Source organism: Oratosquilla oratoria, chromosome 10 (assembly GCF_046742065.1).
Source record: "Oratosquilla oratoria isolate Oo_2021 chromosome 10, ASM4674206v1, whole genome shotgun sequence".
In the NCBI taxonomy this organism is placed as follows: Eukaryota; Metazoa; Arthropoda; class Malacostraca; order Stomatopoda; family Squillidae; genus Oratosquilla; species Oratosquilla oratoria.
In genome coordinates this window covers 29,498,156-29,510,095 of record NC_134786.1, presented here as the reverse complement: position 1 = coordinate 29,510,095, position 11,940 = coordinate 29,498,156, and the positions used below count along the sequence as shown (strand labels likewise).

The 11,940-nt window shown below is 39.0% G+C and overlaps 1 protein-coding gene across 1 annotated transcript; it reads left to right on the top strand.

The window, feature by feature from the left end:
- Positions 1 to 7,364: 7,364 nt before the first annotated feature.
- Positions 7,365 to 9,647, top strand: LOC143028826 (uncharacterized). The gene is made up of 2 exons (XM_076191190.1): positions 7,365 to 7,616; positions 7,743 to 9,647. Exons 1-2 carry the CDS (start codon positions 7,365 to 7,367, stop codon positions 9,645 to 9,647), a joined length of 2,157 nt encoding a protein of 718 aa, XP_076047305.1.
- The last annotated feature ends 2,293 nt before the right edge of the window (positions 9,648 to 11,940 follow it).

The window sequence follows — 11,940 nt, the reverse complement described above, 5'->3', positions numbered from 1 at the left end:
AACAAGTCCTCTCTATCGAGTATTTCTGTGCCCTTCATGATTCTGTAGATGGTCAGTAGGTCGCCTATCTCTCTTCTTTGCTCCAGAGTCGGTAACTCCAGTTTAGCCAGTCTCTCCTCATATGACAAGTTTGCAAGTGCAGGGGTCATTTTTGTGGCTGCTCTCTGGATTCTTTCTATTTTCATTATATTCTTTTTGGTACTGGGTGACCACAATGTTGCCGCATATTCGAGTCTAGGCCTTATCAGTGTGACTAGTATTTTTTTAATAACTTCTTTATCCAAATATGTAAATGCCACTTTTATTGATCTTAGTAAGTTATAGGATTCTCCGACAATTTTGTTTATCTGTTTGTCATAGGACAAGTCGTTTTAGATAATTACACCCAAATCTTTTTCGGATCCCACTTTCTTTACCTTCTTAGTTCCAATTCTATATTGTCCTGATATTCTATCTTTACTTCTTCCAAACTCCATTATGCTATACTTGTTAATACTGAAGTCCACTTCCCACTTCTTACTCTAGTTCTATACCTTATTCAGGTTTTCCTGTAGTGATTCGCAATCCGTTTCGATTTTTACTTTCCTTAAAAATTTAGCGTCGTCTGCAAAGAAGCTCATGTAACATTGCACATCATCATCCATGTCATTCATATAAATAGAAAACATTATTGAAGCCAGTACAGATCCTTGCGGAACTCCACTGATCACCTCTTTCCAACCTGAATATTTTTCTCTGAGTACTACTCTCATTTTTCTACCAATCAGGAAGTCCTCAATCTATTTTAGTAGGTTCCCTTGTATCCCTCCTATGTGTTCCATTTTTTTTTTTGTGGTACCTTGTTGAAAGCTTTTTGTAAGTCCAGGAAGGCATAATCAGCCCAACCATTTCTTGCACTACGTCTATTAGTCTTGAGTAAAAACATATTAAGTTTGTGGTACATGATCTTCCTTGTCTGAACTCCAATTGTCTTGGGTTTATTATACAATTTTCTTCCAGGTGTTTTACCCACCTATTCTCAATAGTTTTCTCACAAATTTTGGCTATAGTGCTTATTAGTGATACCGGTCTATAGTTAGTGCGGAGTGGCAAATGATCACTCAAACCAATTAGATATTCAAGAAGATTTAGATAAATTACAGCAATGGTCTGACAAGTGGCTAATGAAATTTAACACAAGTAAATGCAAGGTAATGCACATAGGTCAAAATAACTGTAAGTACGATTACAAGTTATTTAGAAATTCGTTAACAAAAGTGGATAATGAAAAAGATCTCGGCGTAATTATCATTAACGACCTTAAATCATCCAAGCAGTGTATTTCAGCCTCTGAGAAAGCAAATAAAGTTCTGGGACTGATTGCGCGATCTTTTGATTTCAAAAGTCTATCACTCATTAACAAGCTATATAAATCGTTAGTTCGTCCACATTTGGAATATGTTGTTTCCGTATGGTCACCTAATCTCATTAAAGACATTGACAGATTGGAAAAAGTACAACGGCGAGCCACAAAACTGATTCCAAATATCAAAAATAAATCATACGAAAATCGACTAAAACACATGAATCTGTTTTCCCTAAAAAAGCGTAGACTCAGAGGTGACTTGATACAGGTCTTTAAGATTTTAAAGGGAATTGAAAACATCAAAAGTGACAAAATTTTCACATTGAATGAGAATCAGACAAGAAACAATGGTCTCAAACTGTCTGGAAATAGATTCCATTTGGAAGTAGGTAGGAACAACTTTGCCAACCGTGTAGTTAATGAATGGAATAAATTTCCTGCACAGGCAGTGCAATGTAGTTCAATTCGAAGCTTTAAGAATCATTTAGATAAACACCTAAGCAAGATGCTGTAATGATTATAGTTTATTTTATATTATTTGTTTTTGTTTTGTTATCATTTGTCTGTCTGATTTTCATTTATTATTAGTTATGTCAATTTATCATTATTTACTATTTACCTGTTTGTTTATTATTTAACTATACCTATGCATTTATTTATGTATTTTATTTGTTATTTACGTTATTGTAGTTTTTATTTAATATTTTATTATTATTATGATTTTTTCGCATCCGACCTAGATATGGACCAAAAGGTCTCCTGTCGGCATGCTCCGCCTTTGTAATCCTTTGTAATCCTTCCTTGTTTCCTCCTTTATATATTGGTGTAATGTTAGCATCTTTTTAGTGTTTTTGTATCTTTCCTTCTTTAAGTGAGCAACTTATTGTGTTATGTATTTTGTTCATTAGTTCTTCTTTGCATTCTTTTAGAATCCAATTTGCAATTCTGTCCGGGGCATGCAATTTCCTAACATCAAGGTTTGATAGATATTCTATTATTTCTTTTCGTGTTATTGTTATCTCGCTTATGGGGATGGATCGCACTTCATTTCCTTCGTTACAATATTGTGCCTTCTCTCTAGTGAAAACAGACTTAAAGTGCAAGAGGCCGGTAGATAAAGATAGATAGTTAAGTAGATAGAGGGGTAGGTGAAAATATATGTAAATCTTATTACTTGGATGTTTTGAAACAATGGCCGATAGGAAGTGCTGAGTTGCATATTATAGGAAGTGCAGAATTGCATATTCTCGCTACCGCCTAAAGTTTGTACATACAAGTTAGGATATCAATAACAGTAATAATGTGACGAAATATAAACATACAAGCCACGCTTAGCCTGCGACCGATTGCTTGCGTAAACAATATTGCTTGAGACAATATAACAGCCTTTCTGATTGGAGAAAAGGGTCGAGGAGGGAAAAATTATTGGTGCATGGAGGTAAAATCATGCCCTTAAAGGGTGGCACTTATTTGTAACGTTCAAAGTTATTGGATGAATAAGATTATGACGTCGGAGCAGACTTGGCTTGGTGGGTGTAAGTGGATCTCAGGTGTGAATCCTCTGGTGTACCTAAGACCATACGTTGTACCAGAATTCGTGAAGAAAATGAAGAAAAGTTTAAGATGATTTAATTCACCTTCGTTACTGAGTAATGGAAGTTGACTAAATGCATACGTTACGGACTAGGCATGGGTCCTATAGAAGAATTAAAATTACTAAGTGTTAGAGCCAATGGACCTTATAAAAGTGATTATTCATGACTTCGCCCATCTCTTAAATCTTTTGTGTGTTCTATATTTCCTTGGCGTAGTTTCACCATTTCCTGTTTACTTTTAAGTTTACCGTTCACGTATCGATAGAATAGCTTGGGTTATTCTTTGCATTTATCTATAATGTCTTTTTCATAGTTCTTTTTTTCTCTCTTTTTCACACTTTTACATACTCATTTCTATAGTTTATGTATACTTGCCATTTTCATTTTTTAAATCTTTTCTCCATCGTTTCCAAACTCTTTCCCTTCTATCTTTTGCCTCACTACATCCTCTGTTGAACCAGCACTTAATGTGCACTCTCTCTAGCTTCTGGCTTGGTACGTGCCTATTCACCCTTTCATTGTAATTTTCTATCAAGATATCCTATTTCTCATCCACTTTTGTCTTTTCCATGTATTTTTTTTTCCAATTTGCATTCTGAAGGAATTACTTTAGTTTTCCAAAGTCCGTTTTTCTGTGCATTAATCCTCCTTTCCTATGTTTTTCATTTCTCTCCATGTACATTCCTTCCTTAAGTTCAGTCTCAATAAGTACATGGTCACTCTTTCCAATTAGTGTCTTATATTGGATTTTATCCACAATTTCAGGTTCTGTTGTAAATATTAAATCTGTTCTCGACGGCTCCACATTATTTCTGTATCTGGTGTTTTCATTGTTCCTTCTGTGTCATTGTATATTATATGGTCATGTCCAGTAATGCATTACCCCACAAGTCTTCTCCGCTTTCACTGTCATGTCCTCCCAACAATTTTATCTGGAGTTAAAGTCCCTCATAATTACCAGTTTACCTCCGCCCAATAAGTATATGGTCACTCTTTCCAATTAGTGTCTTATATTGGATTTTATCCACAATTTCAGGTTCTGTTGTAAATATTAAATCTGTTCTCGACGGCTCCACATTATTTCTGTATCTGGTGTTTTCATTGTTCCTTCTGTGTCATTGTATATTATATGGTCATGTCCAGTAATGCATTACCCCACAAGTCTTCTCCGCTTTCACTGTCATGTCCTCCTAACAATTATATCTGCAGTTAAAGTCCCTCATAATTACCAGTTTACCTCCGCCCATTAGTACGAGTATATCATTTAATGGATGCCTTGTATCTTCTAGCATTTTCATATGCTCGTTCTCTTTCCAAGCCTTCGTTTTTGGGGGCACATAAGTCACCACAAACTTTCTGCTTTTCATGGTCTTGTCTTCGACTTTTATTATGATCATTTCTACATTACCTTTGCCCTCCACATTTTTGGTCACATTCAAGTTTTTCTCGGCCAAGAACATGATTCCTCCTCCCTGTTTCTTGTCTCTGTTTTTAATCCAGCAGTTGTATAGTCCTTGTCCAATATTAATGGGTGTTATTGCATCCCTTAGTTTAGTCTCCACAATTCCCATTATGTCTGTTTTTTCTTCTAACAGGTAATCATGAAGTTCATTCAGTCCTGAAATTAATCCGTTGATGTTAGTATAAGCCATTTTTTTTCTCCATATTTTTTTCTGTCTTTGGTTCTCCGAACTGTTGTACCATTTTCTCAGTCTCATGTTGATTACTCTCCAATAGAATTCTTTGCTTTCGGTCTCAGTTCTTTGCGTTTTGTTTTTTTCTTAGCTTCATCTTTTAGTGTCTTCTCTTTTTCTAATTTCTCAATACTCATTTCTCTTTTTATCCATATCTTATTGTAATGTTCACTCCTTGCCAACTTACCTACTTTTTCAAATATGTCTTCTACTACCATTTGTGATCTCAGTTTTTATCTTTAGGGGTCGATTTCTTTCCTTAGAATAATGACCAATTTTATACACATCGTCGATGTCTTCCTTTACATCCTGGGCTCCATCCTGAATTTCTTTTAGGATTGCCATTGCTGTGTCTTTTTTTTTTTTTCTCTCAAGTACCTCGCTAGACCATGTATTCTTTTAGTCCATATCCCACAATACGTTTTTTTTTTTCATATTCACTGCATCTCTCACCCAATTTGCCTTTTCATTAATTACTTGGATAATTGTGTCTTTTGCATTTTTCTGCATTTGTTGTTGGACTATTTCTATGAAGGCAATTTCTTTATTTCTTATGTTTTCTTTCCATTTCTTAATCTATTGGATGCTTTCCTCACCTAAGTTTTCTTAATTTATTCAGTTATTTCTTGTGTTTGTTATTTACTTCTTTTTTTAAGTTGTCGCTATTGGTAGTATCATTAATTTTCTTCTTTTCATTTTCACTCTTCACCTCTCTTATATCATTTTTCATTTCCTTAATCTCGTTCTTTAGTTCCGTTTTCGTTTTCTTTAGGTCGGAAATTTCAATGTTAGCTTGCGCTAAGCAATCAATTAGTTCAACAATTTCCTTCCTTAAGTCCATGATTTTATTCTCCCACCATTCTCTATTTTGCTAATTTCCATCTTTATATCTAAGATTCGACTTAAACTACTTTTTTCGTACTTGGCGAGTCCTGAGAAAGAATCATCGTGGTAAACCTGCGTGGCTGCTGGCGTGTCACAATGTTTGTTTATATCGTATTTCGGGGTGACACCGCTAGATGGCGGTGCTGTTAAGTTGTCGTCTAAGTCAGATTTTTTTTTCTTCTAATTACGACTTATTCCATTTAACTAGCACTGCAGATTATTTCATTACAGACACCCGTAATTTCTCCTATCCCATCCAATACAAAACAGGTTTCCTTCTCTTGTTGTCTATCCCAGAAATTTCCTATTCTTTGGGACACAAAAGACAAAGGTGTTGGCGGTTCTGTGGTCCGTCTGTGTGTGTGTGTGTGCGCGTGAGTGTGTGTGTGTGTGTGTGTGTGTGCGTGTGTGTGTGTGTGTGTGTGTGTGCGTGTGTGCGTGTGTGAGTGTGTGTATGTGTGTGTGTGCGTGTGCGTGCGTGCGTGCGTGTGTGCGTGCGTGCGTGCGTGCGTGTGTGTGTGTGTGTGTGTGTGTGTGTGTGTGTGTGTGTGTGTGTGTGTGTGTGTGTGTGACGTATATGTATATACCCCGTGTATATACATATATAGTGTAAGGTATACCTCTACTAACCACCTATTACCACCTAACAACCACTACGACACTTCTGAATCACACCCCGCCACGTCGCACCATGTTTCATCGAGCCGGCTTCAAACCCTCGAAGCACCTGAGGTTTCGACTCTCTCCTATAAAATGAGGGTTCACCGCCCCATGAGTCAGTCTCAGCTGTAAGCTGAATACACTCGCTTCTAACCTGGTGTTGGTGGACGAGAGACGATATCGGACTACTCATCATCCCTTCGGTGCTGATAACGTAGGGCGTTGCGGAAGGAACCAAGTTCTCTGTGTACTCAAGTTCTTAATTTGTTCAAGTTCCTAGTGGTCAAGTTGAATAGTGTTAAGTTAATTTAAGATAAGTCTAATTTAATGTTAAGTTTAATTGTATTTGTTGGGAATGTCAGTTGGTAATAAATATTGTTAAATGTTATTGTATGCTTTAAATTCATTCACTTCGAAATGTTATGTATGTTCCCCCCTTAGACTAACCTTGACGTACGTAACATTTGTGGGGGCCCGTCCGGGATCTGACTCGTTGATCGTAATAAGTCATCGTAATCACTCTGATTCTCTCTAATAGTTTAATAATTGTATTTAACTTGAAATTGAAAAATATTTTCACCTGGAACTTGACTTCTCTCCGCAACGTCTCTATACCTTGTGTGCATTTATTGTGAATCCTGCTTGTACCTGCTTTAAATTCTCTATAAATGGCCAAATAGGGGTAGTTAGTACAGTAGGTTGTTCTATGTATTGTTCTTACCGACAGAAGTGGTGTTCTCCCACATACAGCTTGCAATTGTGACTCCTTTTCCTTGCTTACTATAACTTATGTGAATTTACTTTATGCACGATTACGTCGCTGTAACTTGACCAACCCAAATACTCTACTTTTTACTTAAACTACAGAGTATACCTATGAATAGGGCCCTTGTTTTACAGTAGTGTGGGCTGCTGTCCCCCTGTTTCCTTTTGGCTTGTTACGAGTAGAACGTACCTTGCAAGAACCTAATTCGGTCTTGCCACTTAAGTTTATGCCAGGTGATAAACTTCATGATACCTGTAAGGCCTTTAGCTTATTCTCGAGTTAACTTGCCAGGCTCTAAGCAGGTTTCACTTATATATATATATATATATATATATATATATATATATATATATATAGAGAGAGAGAGAGAGAGAGAGAGAGAGAGAGAGATAGTGTACGGAATCTTTTAAATTTAAACCATGGCTAAGCAGAGTGATTTCAAAGCGACTGAGTTTGTGGGTAACCCAGAGATCCAAGAATTCAAAGAGACTAATATTTGTAAGGACGATTTAAAGTATATAGCAAAGACCTTCAATATCTCCTTCAAACCTGACTTAAGGAAAGATGAGCTACGTGCTCTAATTCTAGCTCACTTAGGGGATAAAGATGTCCTCGAAGCTTCACGTTCGTTACAGACTTTAGATCCTAATCTATTACTTGAACTAGAGAAAGTGAAGCTAATGTCTCAACAAATGCAAATAGACTATGACAGAGAAGAAAGAGAAAAGGAGAGAGAAGAAAGAGAAAAGGAGAGAGAAGAAAGAGAAAAGGAAAGGGCTCATGAACTTCAACTTAAGCAATTAGACATTCAAAACAATGCCAACTCTCCTAAAACTAAGACTGATTTGCTGAAGTATGTCAAGCTTATACCTACATTTCCTGATAGTGATCCTGAGTCTTTCTTTAGGGAATTTGAATCCACAGCTCTACACTTTGAAATTCCTAAACCTGACTGGGTTTGGCTTATTAAACCTAAGCTGTCTGATAAAGCACTTAAAGTATGTAATAATGTGGACGATAACACTAATTATGACGAGGTTAAAGTAGCAATTCTAGCTTCGTACTCAATCAGTACAGAAGGATACAGAGAAGCATTTAGGTCACTTAATAAACTTCAGTATCAAACTTACCATGAATTTGCCTCTGAGAAATTAAGGGGTCTTAAGAGGTGGTTAAAGTCAGCCAGTGTTAATACTTTTGATGAACTTGTTAATGTTATAGCATTAGAGGAATTTATAAGAAAGATTCCCTACTCTATCAAAATGCACCTCATCGATAGGGGAGAAAATGACCTGATTAAGGCCGCACAGTTGGCTGATGTGTTTTCCCTGGTCCATCGTTCGCCCACCAGGGAGAGGAGAGTGCTCCAGCATAATGTAAAGTCTAATAGTGGGTTTAAGGATGGTGAGCTGGTAGATCAGAGTAATTTAAAAACAAATCTAACCTGCTCATTTTGTAAAAGACGTGGACACCACATAAAACAATGCCCAGACCCTAAATGTAAAGTGTCACAAACTACTGCTCCCAGCAAACCTGTAGCTGCAATTCTGTCTGTGCCAACCAGTAAAACTGCCGATATCTTTCAGCCTTTCCGTTCACTTGGTGCCGTGTCTCTGGAGGATGGTGGCGAGGTGCACCCCATTCGTATCGTGAGAGATACAGCTGCTGCCCAGACGGTTATACTAAAGTCATCTGTTCCTGGTATAGACAGCAATTATACCGGCGAAAGTGTGTACCTCCATGACTTTAACAGCCAGTTTCCTTTGAGACTAGCTCGGGTGCACCTCAGTTGCGGCATTGTTCAGGGACCTGTAACGGTGGCGGTGAGCGAACAACCTTCCCTTCCTATCCCAGACTGTAGTTTACTTCTTGGTAATGACATAGCTGGTGGACTTGTACAAACTCCTGCTCCTATCATTTTGAGTGACACTCCCTTAACGCATAACCCTACTGATGAGTTAGAGCGAGAACAGCCAAATTTGTTCCCTAGTTGTGCGGTAACCCGATCCCAAAAATTAAAAGACACACCTACACATTCACCCCTTCCTCCTCCAAGTGCTATTCCACAAATATTCACTGAACAAAGTTTATTAGAAGCACAACAGAATGACACTACTCTAACTCCCTTACACTCTAAAGTAGTTCCCAAGGAAGATATTCTACATCCTCCATCATTCTACTATCATGATAACATCCTCATGAGACTTTACAGACCACCGCAAGGTCTCTCAGGTCATTTAGGAATAAGGAAGACATATCTTCGCCTTCTGAATGAGTTTTATTGGCCTGGCATGAAAAAAGATGTAGCTGAATTTGTTAAGAATTGCCACCCATGCCAGATTGTTGGGAAACCTAATGAAACTATACCACCATATCCATTGCAGCCTATTAAAGTACCTTTTGAGCCTTTCAGTAAATTAATTATAGACATTGTTGGACCTCTCCCAAAGACAAAGAAAGGCAACCAATACATTCTCACCACACTTTGCCCAACTACAAGATACCCTGATGCTTTTCCTCTTAAGAATATCTCTGCTAAAACTGTTGCTAATACACTCACTAACTTGTTCACGACCTTTGGAATCCCAGAAGAAATCCAATCAGACAGAGGTAGCAATTTTACCAGTGTTCTATTTGCAGAAGTTCTAAAGCTGCTCGGTATTAAACAAACTCTATCAACAGCTTACCATCCTCAGTCGTAGGGGGCCTTGGAACGTTTTCATCAGACTATGAAATCTATGATTAGGAAGTTCTGCTGTGAGGAAGACAGAGATTGGGATGAGGGCCTGCAATTTCTTCTATTTGCCATAAGGGAAACACCATCAGAATCCCTAGGGGTCTCACCTTTTGAGTTGCTCTTTGGACGCAAGGTAAGAGGACCCCTCAAGGTCATCAAAGATCATTTGATCTCCTTACCTTCTACAAAGTTAGTCACGGTAAACAATTACATTACCTCTCTTATCTAACTTGGATAAAGTTCGTTCTTTTGCCAAAACTAACCTAGCTCATGCCCAGTCTGTAATGAAGACTAACTTTGACTCAAAAGCCTTGGTCAGAGAGTTCAAAGAGGGGGACTTAGTCCTGGCATACATCCCTATCTCTGGTTCACCTCTTAGCGCTAAATATCATGGACCATACAAAATTTCTAAGAAACTATCAGATTCTAACTATGTAATTTCAACACCCGACCGTCGCAAGGCTACCCAACATATTCATGTGAACCTAATTAAACCATATAAGACCACTAGCCCACTACTAGACTATGAGAAACAAGTGTTAGCGGTGAATACTGTACCTAATGTTATGTCTCATACACCTAATAATGCCATGTACATTAATTTTGACAAGATTTTACCGAACATTGACTCCCATCCTACCGATAATTCGCATATACTTGGTAACCTAGTTCCCTACCTTAGTCATCTCACGAATGAACATGCCAATGATGTAACTGAAATCATTCACAAATATGACTCTCTCTTCAAAGATGTGTCCGGCATCTGCAACATTGCCACTCATGACGTGAAGCTTGTACCTGGATCTTCTCCTATTAGGCACAATCCTTATAGAATCCACCCCCAGAAGCGAGAGCAGATGAGGAGTGAGGTCAACTTCCTGCTCGACCACGGATTGGCCAGCCCGAGTCAATCCCCCTGGGCTTCGCCGTGCCTGCTGGTGCCGAAGGAGGGAGGTCAACTTCGCCTGTGTACGGACTATAGGAGAGTCAACTCTATAACTGTTCCTGACGCATATCCATTACCCCGCGTTGACGACCTAATTGACGAGGTGGGAACAGCCCAGTACATTACTAAAATAGATCTAATGAAAGGTTACTATCAGATACCTTTAACAGAAGAGGCTAAATTGATCTCTGCTTTTACAACACCATTTGGCCTCTATCATTATAATGTCATGCCCTTCGGAATGAGGAATAGTCCGGCCACCTTTCAGAGGGCAATGAACTACCTATTGCAAGACTTAAAGGGTGTGGGGGTGTATTTAGATGACATCTTGATTTTTTCTCATGACTGGCAACAACACCTCCAACAGGTAGATGCTGTACTATCCAGATTATGCCAAGCCAACCTGACTGTCAAACTCTCCAAGACCAGCTTTGGAAAGGCTACAGTGACGTATCTTGGACATGAAGTTGGGCAAGGCATCGTTCGACCCAAGACTGCTAACATCTCTGCTGTCATGGAGTACCCTGTTCCCGCTACCCGGAAGGCGCTCATGAGGTTTTTGGGTATGGCAGAGTACTATCGGAGATTCTGTCCGAACTTCGCCGAAGCTGCACTTCCTCTCACCAAGCTGACCAGCGGTTCTGTTCCATACAAGTGGACACAAAATTGTCAAGCCGCGTTCGAACATCTTAAGGCGATGCTTACAAGGGATCCAGTTCTACGGTCACCAGACTTCACTAAACCCTTCGTTCTCCACACCGATGCTAGTGATGTCGCTATTGGAGCTGTACTTCTCCAGGAGAACACAGACACTCTTCACCCAGTGGCCTACTTCTCTGCAAAACTAGACGTCCATCAACTCAACTATTCTACTGTAGAGAAGGAGCTACTGGCTATAGTGGCTGCTATCAAGAAGTTTGAGTGCTACCTTCAACCTAGCATAAAACCTCTCAAAATATACAGCGACCACAACCCTCTGACCTTTCTACACCGTAACAAAACTTCGAACCAAAGGATGCTTCGGTGGTCTCTGTTCCTTCAACCATTTAACATAGACATCCACCATATCACCGGATCCCAAAACGTGTTGGCCGATACCCTGAGCCGTATATAAACCATCTTATTCTCACTCACCGCCTCTACATCCCGATGTGGCGGCGTCTTAATGGTGGGGGAGTGTAAGGTATACCTCTACTAACCACCTATTACCACCTAACAACCACTACGACACTTCTGAATCACACCCCGCCACGTCGCACCATGTTTCATCGAGCCGGCTTCAAACCCTCGAAGCACCTGAGGTTTCGACTCT

Bases quoted from the DNA above. Each gene is read 5' to 3' on its own strand.
- LOC143028826 (XM_076191190.1), top strand. From the start codon at position 7,365: ATGGCTAAGCAGAGTGATTTCAAAGCGACTGAGTTTGTGGGTAACCCA. The intron at 7,617-7,742 runs GTGAAGCTAATG...CTTCAACTTAAG, and splicing joins TATTACTTGAACTAGAGAAA to CAATTAGACATTCAAAACAA.